Genomic DNA, 20,236 nt, shown 5'->3' with positions numbered 1-20,236 from the left:
CCGTTACATTATTGTTGTTTCTAATGTTTTTATTATTATTATTATTTTAAAAAATTTTAACACTTATCAGGTGCATTATCAGGTTTTCTGTGACATAAATATTGCTAAAAGGTCTTTTAAGGGCAAAGTAAACATTTAGAGTTTAAACTGCTAAAGCTACAGTATCTTGGAAACTTGAAATACTTCTTAAATATTATGTTATGCTAGCAACTTATAGAAGCAACTCACAAGTCCCAATGCCTGGTCAGATGCAGGGGTAGCAAAGCCTGCACATTACACTGCTCCCAAGCTCTTGCATCTCAGTGAGGCTGGCAGGGGTTGAACAGAAGGCTTGGGTCTGGGATAGCCATTCTGTGCTGAGCTGGGATGCAGCACTGGAGGAGGAATGAAGGACTTTGTAAGAATTCTCAGTGCTTTGAAGCGACTCTTGAAGTGAAGGATAACTTGAAGTAAACAAATTGTAATCTTCTCCTTTTAAATGTTTTGATTAAAACCAGAATAATGGCAGTTTCTTAAGAAATAAAGCCCATATGTAAGCAGGAGAGACTCAGACTAGCCCTCAATGATGATTAACATCGCTTAGTTGTAGTAACAACGGGCTTAGTGAGTAGCTTGATGGCAAGAGGCTTGTGAGAATATGGGACCTAAATTAGTAATTCTGTTGTGATGTTGACTTGGTTTTATTGCTGTGAAAGGTATCTGAAAGCCTTTATTGATGTATTTGAGTGAGGTGAGTTTACAGCATTATTTTTGAAATTATTTTCCTCTGAAGTGCACTCAGTTACTTCATTGTATGGACATCCTTTTTTTTTCTTACAGCTCTGATTATTAACAGGAAACCAACACTTCTGAAGCAGAATGTGGCAAAGTGTTTGCTGGAAAAGGTGAAATTTCTTCTGGTGGAGATGGCTGATAGGAGTGCGAAGATCCTTCCAGGACAGTTGTACATTGAAGTGGAGTATGACTATGAGTATGAGGCCAAGGACAAGAAAATTGTTATTAAACAAGGGGAGAAATACATATTAGTGAAGAAGACTAATGATGATTGGTGGCAAGTGAAAAGGGATGAAAATTCCAAACCCTTTTATGTGCCAGCACAGTATGTGAAGGAAATACCACGGAAAGCACTGATGCCACCTGTCAAGCAAGCAGGCGTGCTGCCAAATAATGCTTTAAAGTTGACGCACGGATTACAGAGATCGACAGAAAATGTGAATAAGTCACCAGAGCTTTCTAGTTTTGGGAAATCTTCTCCAGTTCAAGTGTCTTGCTTAGTTCGAGATGCCAATCAAAATCTGGGACCAAACCATAGCCCTGGTCAAACTCTTGGTTTGAGTCTGGACCTTACTCAGAACAATGGAAAACTTAACAATGAGTTGCAATCTCCCAAGGTTTCCAATCAGTTTCGAACCATCTCCATGGGACATTTCCCATGTCCAGAGTTCTTGGAAATAGAGAAGACCAGCTTTTTGCATGAACAGTCTTGTGATTCAGCAGGAGAAGGCTCAGAAAAAATTCACCAGGATTCCGAATCTGGAGATGAACTCAGTAGCAGCTCCACAGAACAAGCACAGGTAAGCTTAAGAAACAGTTTCTGTAAATTTGTGGGGTATTTTTTCTTATTCTTTTTTAAAATTCTTCCTTCTCCTTATTACCAAAACTACTTGCCTTAAGGTTACTTTTTTCTTTGTTTTTTCTTCCCTAACAGAGGTTGTCAGTACCCCACTGTCTTGTCTCAGCATGGGCTAGCTGTTGAAGTCTAAGCAGTTGGTGTGAATGGCTCTGATGCTTCCAGAAGCTTGGGGATTATTTCCATTCACATAGTCCTGTGGTTGAATGTTACAGAAACATTGCCTTATTGTTTTGAGATAGTTCTGAATTTGGGTTATATTGTCTTCCAGAGGAAGGGAACCTATTCAGTAACTCACTTATTGATTTTTTGAAACCAGAGGAAGATAATTGTGCTTGTTACTGTCAGCTTTTTCCTAAGCCTGTGTTTAGGTAGCTTGAGTACAAATAGGTCACTCATTTGCCACAATCAGATGTCAGTTTAGGGTGGTATGCACATGAAAGTTGATGCTAACTTTAGAAATAGAAATCTTCCTACAGAGAGTTGTGCCTCAGCACCAGCTTACTAATAAGACACAATTAAGACAAAGCTGCTTAGCCAATATGAGTGAGTATGGGAAGATCCTAAGGATGCAAGATGGAGTGATTTATGCAGTCATGTACTTGTATATGTGTATATGAAGTTACTGAAGTAGCCAGAATCAGTAGTTCTTAAGCACCCCATTCTGTTCTTCACCTTCGGTCACTCAAGAGGTGAAGAGTCATTCACCTCTTTCTTGAAACTCAGTTTCTATAGTTATGGATTTTCATGCCTCTAACATTTGTTACTCTCAAAGCAAATTTTCTTTTACTTGTTCATTTTTTTCTGCAGACAGTAAGGAATAGATGAGATTACTGAGTTGAATTTCATCATTTATAAAAACATTTTTCTATTCCTTAGTGTCAAGGTTGCTATAAAGAAAGTGGAGAAAACAATGAATGTTCACTGTAGCTGATAACAGCTACTTAGACCTTGTAAGAATAAACTAATGCTTGCACATTTACTTCAGAATCATCCATAGTAGCTCATCTGCCTGTCATATTAGTTGGTTTCCAGATGAATGACGGAATACTAAGGAACACTTTGAAAACATATTTTACTTCATATATACTTTACGTTTACATGGTCTCCTCTACTGTGTTGAATATGTGTCACTTTCTGTAATTGTAGTAGATGAAATTCACTTTACATGAGTGTCTTCTGGCGAACAGTAATAACCATCCAGGCCAGCTGTTCTGTTTCCATGTGATTTTTGTGGCTGTTAATGTGGTGACATGTAACCTCTTCATCTTCCACATCCCTCCCACCCTGCAAATATGTTGCTTCAACATGAAAAGCTATTTGTAAGTGTGGCCTCCAGCAGAACAGGTGTGCATGTATGTGCAGCCTTCACTGGGTTATACAAATGGTCTGAAGATGGAAGTTTTCCCAGTGCTTGAAGTTAGAAATCCCCAAAACATTAAGTTGCAGCTGTAGGAAGATCTTGTAGTTCAGTCACTGGAGAGTTTGTTGTGATCATTGTCTTGGGTGCTCGATAGGCCTTGCAGTCATCGTATTTTACAACTGTGAAGTCACTTCATCTCATGTGCAATCACAGGCTCTCAGTGAAAATACTTGACATTTAGTAGCCATAGAGATGAAAGCAGTAGTAATGCTGATGTCACTGTTAGCTCAGTCTAGATAGAAGTGCCAGCCTTCTCTTTTGGAACAGCCCCATGGTTTTTTTTTTAACAATTCTTTCAATAATGAGCATTGTTTAGTAGAAATCAGCTGTGTGGAAATTAATGGCTCAGAAAGCTGTTTTTATTACTTTTAGTCTGTAGTGAGAACATCAAGTTCCCAGCTTTCGCACACAAACAGGGTTCTGCTTCCCAAGGCAGTGTGACTGGGGCTCTTCCTTCCCTCTGCTGCCATGAAATTCAGTTTTATGCTGTCTGAGTTATAGTAAATTCTAAACTACAGAGTTTTTCTTCTTAATTTGGAAGACTAGATTGGCCTTAGTGATAATATTTTTTTCTTTGAGGGGAGGAGATTTTTTTGTCCTTGCGTTAATGAGCTCAGGCTTTCCAGCCAGCTGTGGGAATGAGGGATGGGTTAGCTGGAGGTGGTGGCAATTACTTGTTCCTAGCCCAACTTTCAGTGTTTTCTCAGTACACTGAGTACAAATGTATGAGATGCAGAGGAGTTGCTTATAATGAGATTCTTCTAAGAGATAGGTTCCTCATTCTCACAAGACAGTCCTACTTGTCCTTTCCAGTGAAGTGCAGGTTCTGTAGTGGAACAATCTTCTGCTCAGACATCTGTGGGCTGTGGAAATGCTGGAAGATCCAGTCTCCTGCGTACTGTATAAAGGAAGGATTTTTTGAACATCTGCAATCTGATGGAGGCAAAAGATAGAGTTCTGACAACATGAACAGAATAATTTGCTGCTGAATATGTGGATAAATGATCTTGTCCAGAGAAGAAAAAAATAATCGGGTAGTGGAATGCTCTTGATCCTTAGCATAAAATAGTTCCTGACCCCTTATACAAAGAAATCCCCAGTATTGGGTGTCACTCAGTTTGCTTATGGGCTTGAGCTGTAGGAAGGCTGGAGGGAATTAGAGAAAGCAGGGTCTGACAGGAAACATTCCAGCTGCACCAGATTTAAACCTCTGGCGGAGATGGTAACTGCTGGCAGAACTGGAATTGAATGAAGTGGATCAAGGGGGTACAGATGGAATCATAGGTGTGCTAATGGTGCTTCAGGGAGTATCAGTGAGGTTTCTCAGTGACGTTTTAGGACAGTCATATCAAGTGTGATGTCATGATCCCAGCAGAAGGGCAGAAAATAATCCTTTGAGAGGCTAGCAACAGGAAGGAGGGAAACTGAGAGGAGGACTTTGTAGCAGAGGATGCACAGCACTTGAGCATCTGATAGGACTGAGTGATGCACCTTAGAGGCCTGAATAGTTGTTCTGAAGTGAGGTGGGGAAAGGAAATGACTTATCTAAAGCATGCATATATAGGCACACCTAATTTCTTAGGAACAAAGAGCTGAAGAAAAAGGGGAAGAAATTTGAAAGTGGTTTTGAAAAGGCTTTCTGGTTAATGTTTGCAGGTAAATTCTGCTAGCAAGTTTTGAGATAAGATGTGCAGACATAGAAGGGTGGGTGTTTTCAGAGACTGCATTGAGGATGGTTTGGATGCAGATGCAACTTTGGGATAAAATAGTTGCAGACAGAAATTAAAAACTGCTTTCAGCCATGCCAATGCATAGCCTGCTTGAAATACTTCCTCTGATGAGGATGAGTGTTCGTGTTACCTTCTCTTCTATCATGGGAGACATGGAATATATATGCGTCTGTGGTGAAGATTTGCTCCCACTTAATGTTACTTTGCATGCTCGTTAAAGTTACTTTTAGTAGTGGCTGTTTTTAATCATTTATAAATATAGACAGTGACCCATTTGTAAAGACTGTTCTGTCTTTCATCCTCTTTAGTAATTGACTATTGCATAAACTGTCAAGTGCTAAAGGGGATTATCACTAGGATGGCTGTTTTGCTTTGATTGATTCCAAGTAGGAAACATCATGTGAAGAGATCTCTGTTTTACCTCTGCTGCTTCTGTGGAAATTGCTGTAACTTTAAATTGAGATCATAAAGTTTTATAAGCCTCCATAAGCAATGCGAGAGCAGATCATAGCATTCTCAACTGCCTTGTCACTTTAGTGAAGGGCTGGTGGCACACTGGTAGTGTTAGACTTCTGCACTGGGCAGACAGTAACCCTCAAAGCAGGGGGCTGTTACTGGTTTTATGGACCTGGTTCAGTTTGATTCTGTGGTTGGAAGTTTGATTTTTCACTTATTCATTGCTTAAGCAAACTAAGTAAGTTGCCAGAATGAAGAAAGCTCACCAGAGTTACTGGTGGTGCAACTGCACATCTCTTCAGATTCATAATGGCATTTCTAGTGTAGCATTTTGAACTAGCTTTTAAATGCCATCGTCTTCATCTCTTCTAAGAATCAGCATTGGTTCTTCTAAGTTAGAATATACTGAGCTATACCTGATACAACGAGGTGAAGAACAGCTTCTAGGGACAAGGATCTAAAAGCTTTGCAAGGGGAGGCATTTTGGAAAGCATTAGAAGGTTTTTTAGCATTATCGCAGTAACTGCTGTTACAAGTTTGTAACCAGCCTGAAATGCTCTCAAGTTGTAGCAGTAGCTCTGAATGTTGGCTGTAGGGACCCTTCAAGGGTCTACGAAAGAAACTTGGTTTCTTTTTCCTATCCCATGCTAAGGAGAACTTCCAGTTGTTTGTGAGCAGCTGTGGGTAAATGCTGTTAATGTGCAACAGCTGTGTAAGATAGTTGTGGATCTCTGTCTGTGTGAGCAGTTCTGGGTTTGGGTGCCCTAGGATGAGTGGGTACCATGTTCCCCTGATGCTGCTGATAGCCCTTGTACCCTTCTGAACTTCTCTGCTGCAAATTCGGGTGGTCTTCATTTAAATAAATAAATAATAATATATGTATATAATATTAAAAAAATAAACTGAAACAAACCATAGGAGGCAACTATGAAGAAGTTATATCCTGAGGGACTAGCCGGGTTTAGCTGGCTGGCTTACTCCAACAGATATGTCTGAGAGCTCGGCTGAGTGAGGTACATGCAGGTCTGTTTTTGTGCTTTTGCAGTTTAAACAAAGACATGGAACATTCCTTTATTTCTACACATGCCAGTCTGGTCTGTGTTTCTGCACTTGTTTAACTTTACTTCATCATCTTCTGTGTGAAATTAACTTCTAAGGCGTCTACCTTCCTCCTATGCCTTTGATACCGGTGTAACTACTTACTAGCTCAAATGAGGCTTAAGCTGCACTGCTCAAAGAATGACAGTCCTAATGTGGAATTGTTTTGCTTTTCATCTGGAAAAGTGCCATTCTTAGCATGCAGTGTGAGTGTGTGTGCCTTCTAAGCAGCACAAAATGTTGACCTCAGCACAGAGACAGCAGGATCTTTGCAGATGGTAGTGTGAGTGCTAATGTGGAGAGGCGGAATAGGAAAATGAACTGCTGTTTTGTCTGGCTGCTGCATAAACCTAAAGCATCAGGTGATACCAGGGCCTTGCTGCGTCTCCATTGGTAGTGCTTCTGTCAGTTTTTAACTTAGGAACTTCCAGATACAGAACAAACATCCAATTGCTTTGTAATAAACAAACCCCACTGGGGAATGTTTGATCGTATCTTGTTCTTGCACACTGCATAACTCCCAGAATAAACAACTGCATTCTGTGTATCTTTACCTAGCTGCTATCTAGACAGTTGTTTAGTACTGCAAGGCTCATGTATTAAATAAATGTGCTGTTATTTCATAGAATTCTAAAGAAAGTACTGCTTGTTTCACAGCAGTGTGACAAAACAGTGGGGAACGTATGACTGGATGGAATAAAATGCAGAACACTTATTTTCAGATAGGCAGCTCTCTCTGGAATAGTAGGCATTTGTGCTTTAAAAAGAGAAGTAAAATCTGTGCATATCTGCTACCCAGGCTGCTGCTATTTCTCTGCCTCTTGGCAGAGGTGTGGGATTTAAAAATGATAGAGGGAAATGGGTTTTGTTCTTACATGGATTTTTATTCGAATACTGAAGGACAATACCCTTGAGCAAAACAGAATAATAAGAACTGATGATGAATTTCAAAAGCCTTGTGATGGTGAGTGACTGGGCAGAATACTGTTAGAATACGTTAATCAGTTTTGAGTTTGCTTTCTGTTAGTGTGGCTTGTGAACTAGCTCTGGGGAAAGATCAGAAAGAACTTTTTAGGAGATAATGTTATGAAGATGTTAAGTTAGTGCAAAGCAATCAAACTAGTGTAAAGAATGTCAGGTATAGGAGACAGAGCAGAACAAAAATGGAGAAGTTTGTAGGTAATTCCATGGTATTTCAAGATCTTATAAACTGTGCAATACTTATATACTGTGCAATTTGAAGGTCTCTCTTCCTGAAAGTGAGTACTGCTGAAAGCAGCATATGGGAGGGTGTGAGCAGGGGCATGGAGGAGCTCCTATGTGAAATCCTGGCAAAACCTTTTCTCTCTAGGTGCACTTTTAGCACTGCATGCGGTGTATGTCTCATTTCTGAGTAGGTGTTGCTGTTATTGCTGAAATAGGTTTGACAAGAATAGTAACCTTAATTTTGGTTGTTTATTTTTTCTTTCACTAGTCTTCATCTGCACGTCCTTTCTGTTGTAAGCTCTAGACAGATGAAAGTTTGTGTACAGTGATGTTCTGAATATTGCTGTGAATATTCGGAGTCTAAATATCACTGAATTCTAGTTCTTCTGATAAATGGCTTTGTGAAAGAAATCTGAAACTTAGAGAGCTGTCTGAATGGACTGCGCTTGTTGCTTCTGTTGGTTTTTGGTGATTGCAAAGAGAAACTGAAGCCAGATAATGTAACAAGGTTCTTGAATGCAGTTTACAGGCACCCCTCATTAATTTGAAATTACACACAATTTATGAATTTAATAGTTCAGTTCTTCCCTTTTTAGAATGGTTTGCCCGAGGCTTCCAGATGGTCCTCACACCACCCAGTTAAATTGAGCAGCTTCCCTGTGTTCTCTTTCAAGGCAGTGCTGCTGATCAGAGTGCTATGCATGTTTCCTGGTGTGATGATGTAAGCAGATTTATGGATTACCATTCAAATGAAGGACTTGGCTGGTCTAGGAGCTGCATGGCTCTATCAATAATTATGGCTGGAATTGCACAGAGATGTAGTGGTGCTGGCTGAGTGCTGTGATCTCATGTGTAAATACTGGTGCAGCAATACCAAAGGCTGTGCGTGTTCCTCTTGCAGCTTGAATAGCTATAAATAGCCTTGTGCAAAGTTTGCAGGTCTGATGGTTGAAGGGCATGCTTGCTGTTTCAGTATGGCTTATGGGATGAGACTTCTGCAACTAGTGGACTGATGTAAAAGAATACCCTAACAAAGCACTGATTAAAAAAATACTGCTCGCAGCAAGCTCTCTCAGCTGGTTGGTCCATGTATGTAATAGTGCAGTATACAGACTTCTTTTCTGGGCGGCTTGATAGATTGCCAGGATGCCGTCCTACCATGTTGTGCACAACCCGTGCTGCTTTTTGGTGTTCATGCTGATGCTGTTGGGAGCTCTTAACCACCTGTTGCCCAGCCAGCTTCCCACAGCTGGGCTGTGGTGACAGGCTGGGAGCTGGAGCCCAGTTTGCACTGTGAAGGGCAGCATGACAGGATAGTGGCACAGCTGTCACATAGTGGTCCTTCAGTCCGTCAGCATTCTACTGCTTGCGCTTGTGCCAGGGGAGGTCCTTGGCAGCCACCTTTGGAGCTCCAGGCTTCTCCTCTTTATCCTCTTGTCTCTGCCAGCTTAGAGAGCTGTTCTTCATGAGTCCTCTCTGAAAACAGTGAGTGTTTACTATGGTGGAAATACAACTTAGGAGAGAATTTTTCTTAGTATTCTTCTGTATCCTCTCCCCAGCAGACACGTGTCTCTGTTCCTTCTCTCCTCGAGCTTTACAGTACTTGTTCATATCGCAGCATGTGGGTTGTGATGTACCAGAGTGGAATATTTTCCTTTAATTTCGTTTTCAATTAACTGTGTGTGTTAAAACCACATTGTAAACTTAGAACAAGGGCTACAAGTTGCTATTGTAGCCATCAATTCAACAAAACTTGGGCTCAAGTTTTCTGTCCTTTATGGAGAACCAGAAAAACCCAAATCCCAAGTGCCCTGCTAGAATCTTCTGTCTTGCTATGTAAAGCTCTAAAGCCTCTGCAGGATTTGCCCAAATATAAGGTCTGATGAAACTTGAAGATATTTTTTTTCCTCTCCTACCCTTCAGTTAACCCTTTGGTTAAGTCTTCAGTTAACTCCCCCTGTGGCCGCCTTGCTCCTTTCACTGTCCATTTTGTGGCACTTCCCTTGCCTTCTTGTAACATGATTGCTTCCTATAACAAACAGAATAGCATCAATAAGGTATTTCCAACTTAATTTTTTCAGCATTCCATAGTTGGCCAAGCTATAACCTGTGTGCTTCTTTGTGGCATGTCTTGAGTTTCCTAGTGGGAGAGAAAGATGGAGGACTTCACATCTTGAGTTCTGCGTACAGTTGTGCTGTATGTACAGTCATAGCAGGTGCCAAGGACAGCAAGATCATGCTGCTCTTCTCGCATCCATAAGCTTTCTCTTTGCTCTTACCTGGTGGTGGCTGTGCTCAAGGGATCCAGTTACAGTACTGCAGTGTGATGCTGCAGCTCCAAGTCCTGCAGTGCCTATCTCATTTTCACCTATCTATTGAGGCTGTTATTGGTCGGTAAGTTTTCCTTTGGATTAGAAATTTACCTGTCTCCTTCACCTGCTGCCCAATTGCTGAAAATTGCAAAGTGTTTTTTTTTTTTTTTGCTGTTCGGTCTCAGTGCCAACTGGATGATAAAGGCAGATGCTGAAGTCAGCTACAACCTGGATGATGAATCAGTCCTTGCAGTGTGGGGGGGCTGCATTTAAGATCTGTGTCCGAAGGTAGTCTGGGCAATCACATCTTCCCCTCCTCTCACTTCATCTTCTCCCAGGGAATGCTGCTCTGCTGTACCACTATTGCATTGGAAGCCGTGATTTGTGCTGTCAGTGCCAGTGTTCTGTGTCACCCTTGTAATGGTAGGATCTGAGCTCCAGTGCAGCTTCACAGTTGTTGTGATGTTAACCAAGTTCTGCAAATACAATTTTTTTTTGGTCTGCAGCTGTCGGGGGAAAAAGAATAAGCTGCTGTAATATCTAATTTCATTGAGGAACATTTCATTCCAAGAAACATGGCAGCTCCAGACCTGGCTTACTTGAAAGTCTTGAAAAGTTGGAGCAAACAATGGAATATCAAAAAGCGTATTTATTCTGAAAGGTGAATTACAGAAATAACCACTTTTTAAAAATGAAAGAAATTCTTGCTGGTGTAAGAAAGATAAAGGCGAAGAAAGAGTACAGAAAAGCATGGCAGCATGTTGCATTTCTGCCCCAAATCCAAGTGCCAACAAACTGTCCACAAGTAGAGCGAAGCACTCAGAAATACAGTCAAGGCACAAATATGTGTATTTTTAGTTGTTGCGAGGGGGAGAAAGCTGCAACCTGGTTGTGGTTCCCGTGAGAATGTTCCTCCTGTTCTTCACTCTGCTGTAATTGCCGGCTGTTGCTGAGCACTCGCTGGGGTTTCAGGGTAGCTTTTGACAGCGCAGTTGTGTGCTTTATTTTAACACTTAAACACCTGAAAATGGATCTTAGAAGTTTCTGAAGGTCTTGAAGTTGCGTGCTGTGTTCTGGATGTGCTTATGTGAAAATATTCATCCTGCTTTGTACGCTTCTGAGGAACAGAGTCAGAATACTAAAACCGGAGAGTCTGTTCTCGCTTAATTAAAAATGAAGAATTAAAAAAATACAAGCCATGTGGCACGACTTCCCAAAGGCTTTTTGTGTGTGTGTGGTTTTAAGCAGCTTCTGTTCATCCTGTTGTCTTCTGAGACATAATTTGAAACTGAAATCCTGATGTGAGATGTTGTGTGCATGTCCTGTCTGTCACGAGACTTGCCTTCCTACCTCATAAACAGAAAAAACATTCTGCTTGCTGCAATAGCAGATGTTCTTTGTCTTAAGCCTCTTGAATAAATGAGTTTGAGGGGGGTTCCAGCAGCCTGAACAAAACTGCAGGGTTTCAGTTTTGTGCCGAAGCAAATATGTTGCGTAGGCAGCGCCTGCTGAATTTAGGAGGGTTGTGCCACTTTGTCTTAAATCAGCTCTTCATTCATAGTTTCCCTTCCTTTCCCCTTTTTCCTGATGAATGCCGATGTATGTGGGGTTTTTATGGTTTATTGCGAACTTCATTTCTGAACACGTAAAAATGAGAAGTATCTTTCCTGGTCAGAGAGGGTTCTAAGCAGAAAACCCATCTAAAACTTGTTACAATGCCAACCATTCTTGCTGTGATTTGCTTTTGTGCCTTAAGGATTCTTTTTCCTCCCTGGGGAACACCGCTAGTTACAGGTCTCCAACTGGACTGTGCACCACCAACGATGACCCTCTGTGCTCTGCCAGTCAGCCAGTTCTCAGCCCACCTCACTGTCCACTCATCTATCCCACACTTCCTCAGCTTTGTTATAAGGATGCTGTGGGAGACGGTATCAAATGCCTTGCTGAAATCAAGGTGGAGTACATCCACCACTCCTCCCCCCTTACACCCAGCCAGTGACAACATTGTAGAAGGCTACCAGGTTGGTCGAGCATGACCTCTCCATGTTGAACCCATGCTGACTACTGTACTCCATCCTGACTACTCCTGGGCAGCTGCTTTCTGTACAACTTTTCTTGAAAGCTGACGTGCTGAGCTCTGTTGTGTGCGTGGATTGGATTGCATGCCTTCCTTAATAGCATTTTTCCTTGTAGCTTGGCAGACTGTGCCACAGTGCTCTGTTACCTTCACACTTTCCATGGGAACATTCTGCTGATGCCACTGTTGAGCATGGGGCTGCTGTTCACTCACCTGGGGGAGGGCTATGTTTGCTGCCTGTTGCTTAATCAGCACAAAACTGTTAGCAAATTCTTGCTATCTCAGCCATAATGCAGTGCTAATAGGTTTGCTTTATTACACGTACAGGGAAAAGCAAAAAAAAGTCTGGAATGTTTTAGTAATGTGAAATAGCAACAATGTGCCACTCGACTTCAGACAGCATTTTCTGAACTCCCTCGCTTAATGCATGAAATGCATTTCTTGTACTCTTGGTATATAAAATGCTGATAGAACTTTTCTTAGGAAAAGATAGAAGTTACTAAATAAAATCTTTCTATATAATTTCTCATGTATTACATAGTGTAGCTTCTTGGCAGCAAAAACATACATCTAATTAGTTCATTTTAAAGCACTCTCTTAATTTTGATGAAGTTTCATCAGCAGATGTTATAAATCTTAGGGTTTTTAGACAGCATGCATTTTTAGGCTTGGTGGCAGTTCAGTCCTGGCTTCCTCTTAGTGGTCGATCAGACATCTAGAGAATAGGACCAGTTTTTGGTTCTAGTTGTCAACAGTGGAAAAACTGTTATGTCAGACGGTCAATTTAATTATGTTGGTTTACTTTGCTTCTTTTAATAATTTGCAAAATTGATCGGTTGTAATTGTGGCAGGAACTGGAAAGGCCACGTTTTTCCCCACGCTCACCAACTTAGTACTGGATATGTGCTGTGACTCCCATGTTATGATCAGAAGAGTGGCAAGGACTGAAGCTTCCTATTTTTATTGCGAGACCTGCTTCACTTACAGCTGCATTAACCTGTTTATAACTTGAATTTGAACCTTATTCAGCTTCTGGAACCAGACATTGTGAGAGTTTTACAATCTGAATCCTGAAGTGCGGTTCCCCAGTGCAGCAGAAGTGGGAGGACAAAGTGCCATCTTTTTGATCCATGCATCAGTAACAGACCCTGTCTGGACTGATCCAGCTGGCACAGCAGGACTTTGGAGGTGGGGCTTTTACTAGAAATATCAAAATAGCTGTGGGTTTTTAACTTGATTCCTTCGCTTCACTATTTCTGGCAGGCTGTCTTTCTTTGTTACTGATTTCTTAAGAGATCTTTCTTTGTAAGAAAGCTCTGCTTGAGAAGGACCTGCTGACAAGAGGACTTGGTGAAACATTTAACTATGAGTAGTTGCTGATACGCGTATGAGGAAATGAAATCAGCATAGAAAAATACAAATTTCAACAATATTATTTCACCTTCTGAGTGTTGATACCCAATGTTTGCATCTGTAGCAAATGCAGCAGTTGTTGACAAGTAGGTAGTGCCAAGCCTTTAAATGAGAAATGGCAGTGTAGGAAACAAAAACCTTGGGCTTTTCTATTTTCTTTGAGTTATCAAAGAACTCGAGGATGGCAGTCAGTAATGCTTGTATTAACCTTATAGTCTGATTTCTGTACACTAATGTACAGGTAGTCACAGAGAAACAAAATATTTTTTGACTGTTAATTGTAAATCTAATGTATTTTTACCTCCACATACCCTTTAAAATGGTGATTTAGAAAAAGGAGTATGAAGAGATATGCTATGAGAAACTTAGCTGACATTGTGCTCTTCAACTTCCGTTTCAGTTTTCTTCCTAGCATGCTGTTGGAAATACCAAAGCAGAGCCCTTTCCTGTTACAATAGATCTGAGAAGTAGAAGATAAAGCATTTTGATTTGATTGCTGAGAATTCAGTGAGATGCTAATTCACTAAGCACCTCATTTTTAAGAAGGCAATTAGCTTTTTCATGGAGCAGGCCTCTAACATCTTGATTCTCGTGGTGCTTTGACCACCAAACTGTGTGGCTGCACATTCAACAGTTGTCATCCTAGCACACTATTTTCAGTGGTCTGTTTTGGTCATGATGTTTATCTGAATGTTAAGGTTAGAGGGGTAGACAGATGTGTTATTCTTTGAGTATTTCAGTATATGCCTTTTTTTGTTTTTAACAAGTAAGTGTGTAGACTGCGTGGCTTTGCCTTGTCCCCTCATTGGTTCTTGTAGTTAGGATGCTGTAGACCTACAACAGGCTGTATGCGCTGATGCTGTTTTGTGGTTCTTTCTTGATTACTGTAGTATACAATTTTCAATCTGGTTTATCTTAATGGATACACTGAAATTATATAGGAACTGGAAAAATATGACTAGCTGCTTCTGAAAAGATAAATATTTAAGTCTAGGCTCCCATGCACTCTAAAAGCCCCAAGTTCACTTTATTTGCAAGACCTCTATTTGTATTACAAATAAGCAAATGATGAAACAAGTTGTGTTTTGTAACATCTTGAGGAAGAACCGCCACTTGAAGCTTCCTGTCAGCGCTGCAGCTGTGAGAGTCAGCAGAGGGGAAATGAGATCCTGCAGGTCTTAGGGAGGCTCCTGTTCATGAAGTGGGTGGTTTGGCCATCTGACTTCAAGATTTTTTTGTCTAATTGTATCTGGGGATTTTCTTTCTATTTCTAGATGTGATGGCTGTGATCACTTTGTAATTACTGACAAGTACCTTGAGCTCCCAACTGTGGCATATTACAGGGTATCAGTATAGGTGGCTTAAATTCTATGCTAAAAACTGTTCTAATATATATGATTTTAGTGACTTTGTGATCATCTTGGAGTACAGAAATGGCTTTGTCCAGGGCTGAACTCTGTCTGCTCTAAAACACCTACCTATTAATTCCAAAGTACAGCATCGTGTTTATTTTCCTGCTTGATTTCTTTTGCCATCATCTTACTGATTTTTTCTAAATTGGTGAACAGAACAAGAACTGCGGTGGGGCTGGTGGGGCTGACTGAGCAGACATTGTTATTTATCTGAAATCTAAGCAGCTTGGTTCTTCAGAGCTGTGCTCTGTGACCTCGGGTCATGTCCAGAGTCATCAGCCTGACCAGACCCAGTGGGAACTTATTCCTCTATCCATGGAAGTTTTGCTACAAGCTGAAGAAAATTGTCTTATGCTTAAAGATAAATATATCCCCCTTCCTTACACATGTTTCTGAATGTTTCAAAGCTCTTCTGGGTTATAAATTATTTTAGGTATTGATATACCCCGGAGGTTTGGAGAGGAGATAAAAACAGGGCATCTTTTCTTGCTTAGATTGATGAAGATGTTCCCAGCATACATGACCCAGGATTTTTCTTTTTGCTAAATATTAGCATTAGTAACAGGGGTTTTGTTAATTGTACAAGAACTGATATAAACACTGTGGTTTCTTTATTTTACTAAAATGTAAAAAGTTGACCAACTCAGCAGTGGGCATAGCTAAAAATATGGGATCACAAGCTGGTTTGGGTTGCAAGAGACCTTAAAGATCATCAGTTCTGTCCCCATGCCATGCATTGGTTCCCACCCAGCAGCTCAGGCTGCCCAGGGCCCCATCGGACCAGCTCTTGAGCAACTCCTGTAGCTACCCTGTACCCATTTCCTTGGGCAGGGGCAATCAGCAGAGGGCTGGCCATATGCCAGGCTGGTTCCTGCCCCCATCTTGCTGTGGGGCATGTGGGCATTGGCCCCTGGGCTGGGGGGGGCTGGCTCTTGGTAGCAGTGAGCTAGCCAGTTGTCCTGCCTCTGTCTGGAACCCTATTTGCAAGTCTCTTATTTTCTGATTATAATTTTTTTTTTTTTCTTGTTTTCTAAACTTAAAAATGTTGGCTGAGCCCTCTGAGCTGTGTACTGTGTTAACTGACACGAACTGAATTAGCAAAAGTATTTGCTGAGCTCTTGGTATAAGCAGAAGTGTCAGCGTGGCTTCTGCCTTTATGCACAAAGGAAATTCTTCTTGTGCGTGCATGGGGAGTTAGGGTAACTTGCTCATTTAAAACAGCAAATTACTCTTCTCGTGGCTCCTCTTTATGTTAAGATGAACAAACAAACCAGTTTTTAAAAAGGAAAAAAGGCTGGAAAACACTTTTTTTTTTTTTCCTGGTGGTAGATGTTCTGATGATTTTAAAAGGCCAGCTGAAAAACTTGACTGCAAATGGAAGCAGTCAGGACTTTGCATATACTGTGTGCAGACTTGAGAACAGTTGTATCCTAGGATTCCCACCTTCATACTGTGGCTCTATTTTATGTTACAGTGTGACTTAACTACTTGATGGAGAGGATTCATCTGAACTTTTCCAGACATTGGGTGTGTAACTTGATGCTGAGGATTGTAGAGGTACAGACCTAGCATGGCAGCATGTACAATGTGGGGTGTCACCATATGTCTGATGTTGGATAATCCTGTGAAACACTCAGAGCATGCTGGTTTGGTATTGCTCTCAGCTAACAAATTGTGCTGTACTCAGACTTGTCCCTCAAGTTTTTGATGTAACCGTTGATGGAAGTTAATGTAAGTACTCCCAGTAGCTGTTTTTTGAAGTGACTCCCTCCATTCCTTCCCAAGTGGGATCCTGCCCAAGTCACCTGCCTGCTGGGGAGCTGGGAGCAGCAGCTGTGTGAAGCTGTGCAGGGGGCAGCTGCCTGCTTGTTCAGGAAGGGATCAAGCCTGCTGCTTACCCAACAGAATATACTCTTGTTAATATATTAGGTAGGTAAGCCAACGGATTTATCCTAGTGTCTAATTTCATACTGTACTGCGTTTGCTTTCTAGGCTGGTTAGCTCTGTTTCTAACAGGGTTTTGCTTTCTTTGTACCATTAAATGTATTGATACTGTAGCATTTTTTGTGCTGTTTGGATACTGGTGGTGTCCTGCAGCTGTGTACATTATTTAGAAACTTATAGATGCTGCAGTTCATAAGCTCAACAAGCTATTTTGAAGTTATTCCAACACCTAACAAAGAAATATTAGCTTAACAAGTGTTTTCAGAATTTGCTGCTACAAGCAACATTCTCTGAAGTAGTTTCACACAAGTGAAATCTGCTGCAAAAGCAGTGTGAAAGGCCAGCAGCTGTAAATAAATTGCGTGGGAGTTCTGCATTTTCTTACGAAGCCTTTGGAAATGAACGCTCTTTTTGAAGAGCACAGATTTGATGACTGCTGTGCTCTAGAACAGTGTCTTGCAGGTTGTTCATAAAAAAAAATAATAGTTGATAACAGAGCAATTAATAAATATATTTAAGAAAGCTTTAATGCCTCTGCTTCTTCTTTCTCTTAAAAATAGTAAGATGTGATTCATTTGAACGAGAAGTCTGTTCTTTGGTATCCTGCCTGGTGTTAGATTTCATTGCGTTTGTCAAGTGGTACCTGAGTGATCTTTCAGGCTTTTTTTTTTTTTTCAGGCACGTTCATTAATACAACTTCAGTACCTTGGGTGCCTTACCAGAGGTGATGTTTGCTTTCCCATCTGCCCTTCCTGTGGGTGCGTAGGCTTAGGCTGCTTTGTGTAAGCATTGAACCCTCAAAGGTACACTTAAATGCCATGGGAATCTGTTCTGAGAAATATAAAGTGTAGGAAATACTGCTACTCAGTGTTAAGTGATGTAAACTAATGGAAGCTTTTCACAGAATCACAGAATTATCAAGGTTGGAAAAGACCTAGGAGATCATCTAGTCCAACCATCACCAATACTTCCCAGCTAAACCATATTCCTCAACGCAACATCCAAACGTTTCTTGAACACCCCCATGGTCGGTGACTCCACCACCTCCCTGGGCAGTGCATTCCAATGCCTGACTACCCTTTCCGAGAAGAAATACTTCCTAATGTCCAGCCTGAACCTCCCCTGTCGCAGCTTGAAACCATTCCCTCTAGTTCTATCACTAATTACATGAGAGAAGAGGCTGACCCCCAGCTCACCACAACCTCCCTTCAGGAAGTTATAGAGAGCTATAAGGTCTCCCCTGAGCCTCTTCCAGGCTGAACAATCCCAGCTCCCTCAGCCACTCCTCATAAGGCCTGTGCTCCAGACCCCTCACCAGCTTCGTAGCCCTCCTCTGAATGCGTTCCAGGGCCTCAATGTCTTTCTTGCAGTGAGGGACCCAAAACTGAACACAGTACACAGTACTTTTTATGATCTTTAAGCTGCCATGAGTTCAAATAACACCATTCCAGCCCCAATTATATTTCATAGGAGGTAACTCTTTAGAGGTACTGAGGTACTGCAATGGTGACAACATAGAAGTAGTCCAGGGAAGCTGATAATCTGTAAACTTTGACCCCAATAAAGCAAATAAGACATAGGACTATAGATTAAATTCATTAAGCAAAATCGTGAACTACATGTGAAGGGAGGGAGAATTTTCCAGTAGTCCTGAACCCTTGTTTAGAGATTGTTCTACTGTATCAATTGCTTTGCTGTAGCACTTCTGAATGTGAGCTCTTGTGATCCTGCCCTGCTGAAAAAGCAGTAGCTGTCAGCATGGCACACACCAGTGTTCCGCTGGAGTTATTTTTCTGTGGGGTTCTCTCAGTGTGTTTTGATTTTATAGAAAATGGGCCTCAGGAGAAATCACAAATGGTTCCCAGCAGCTTTGTTCTTCACAAACCAGCTTTCAGCCTCTCACTTCAGGTTCCCCAGAGATCAGGAATCTGCAGCAGTGAAACTACAACAGAATACATCTTGTGTTTCTGCTAGAGAACATCCTTCTTACGGAACCAGCTTTGTCACTTTTATGAAGCTTGGAAGAAAAATGAATGTGAGAAGTTACTGCTGCATGACGTGTCCAGGCTGTTGGACACTCTGAATTTCTGAAATAGGTTCCAAATACTACATTATGTCTTTTGAGTTTGTTATGGTGAATGAACAGAATGAAAAAAAGAACCCCCCCATCCCTCCAATGAGAAGGAGTGTTCCTGGCTGACTCAGTACCATTATATTTCCCAACTCCATCCTCATTGGTGTTAACTTTCCCTGTAAGCATGTGTGAAGTACAGTGTTTCATATGGTATTTAAATTTCCTACTATAGGAGAAGCAGCTTTGCTGTAGCCTGGGACAAAAGCTTTTTTATTAAAGGGACAAGCTAGATTGTGCAAGTGGCAGAGAACAAGTATGGTAAACACTGTCATCTTTGTCCATACTGTACAAAGGATCCCATTGTAAAATCCTATTTCCGTTTTTTTTTTTTATAAAATATTTGACATCACTGTCACAGTCCTTTGGTCAATTATATACTGTCTTTTCTTGCTACGGAATTCATAAGCTTACATATGCCAGTCTCAGTGAGGAACACATGAGTGCTATAGACATGCGGTGATAAATCTGTACAATGTAAAGGGGGGGGGGGGGGGTGGAGGGGGAAGGTTTTCTATCAGTTTTCTTTGATCAGTCAATGATGACGAATGGACTGGGAGCAGCCCAAGTCGTGCCAGAGCTGCCCTGTTGTAGAGATGCTGTGCCTCTGCTCCCAGCGGGGTGTGAGTATGCTGGGAATGGGCTGCCTGCCTGCACTGCAGTGCTTTTGTAGTATGATTTAATGAGGAAATAAAAAACGAAGCTGTTATTTTAGGCTACCAAGTGAAGGGGATGTATGTATTTTGATATTAGTCAAATAATGCACAGATAATCCCTATCAAGTGTGAAATATGTGTATATATAAAATTTTATTTTCCATTTACTACTGTTCTCACAATGTTGTCATTTTTGCTGAAAGGAGTTTTGTTATCACTGGATCAAGAATTATAGTTTTAGCAACTTTGGGAGAAACATATCTTTCAAATGGCTTAAATAGTGACAGCTTTTTGGCGGAACACAATGCCCTGCATCCTAAGATGCTTTATTTCCTAACCTTGTTTCACATACAGACATTTATATTACAATGCAAAAGTTGATCAAAAATGTAATTAGGAAAAATAAACAACATGCTTTCTTTTTATTATCAATTTGCTGGGGAGCTGTTGGCCAGCCATTTATAAAAATGACTTCCTTGAGAGTGCTTGGGGCATCACAAGGGGAGTGTGACACTTTAAACATTGGACTATTTTATTAACTATTGAATGGCCTTTAACTAGCGAGTATATTTGTGAGTTTTTCGCAGGATGTTTTTAATTCTGTGTTGCTTCACTAAATCTGTTATTATTTATCACTTTATAATGGTAAATCAATAAGAGAAGTTTAATATTGTTAAATAGTATTTGCACTACTGCGGCTGGCTGTAAATCCATGGTCAGGTATTAACAGGCCTGTAATATTTTTTCT

The 20,236-nt window shown here is 41.0% G+C and overlaps 1 protein-coding gene across 5 annotated transcripts in view; it reads left to right on the top strand.

Annotated features, from left to right (window-relative positions):
- The window catches only part of ARHGAP12 (Rho GTPase activating protein 12), a 67,737-nt gene that overhangs the window by 5,476 nt on the left and 42,025 nt on the right, over positions 1-20,236 (top strand). For 4 of the 5 annotated variants that reach the window (XM_072328162.1, XM_072328161.1, XM_072328160.1 and 1 more), the window contains exon 2: positions 820-1,574. In XM_072328162.1, coding sequence (XP_072184263.1) covers positions 906-1,574 — 669 coding nt within the window. In that variant the 5' untranslated portion in view covers positions 820-905. Of the gene's footprint in view, positions 1-819; positions 1,575-20,236 lie in introns of those variants that run through there. The other variant, XM_072328163.1, reaches the window with a different exon arrangement.

This window comes from Excalfactoria chinensis, chromosome 2, assembly GCF_039878825.1.
Source record: "Excalfactoria chinensis isolate bCotChi1 chromosome 2, bCotChi1.hap2, whole genome shotgun sequence".
In the NCBI taxonomy this organism is placed as follows: domain Eukaryota; kingdom Metazoa; phylum Chordata; class Aves; order Galliformes; family Phasianidae; genus Excalfactoria; species Excalfactoria chinensis.
The sequence above is the reverse complement of the archived record's forward strand: the minus strand, read 5'-3'. Positions and strand labels throughout refer to the sequence as shown.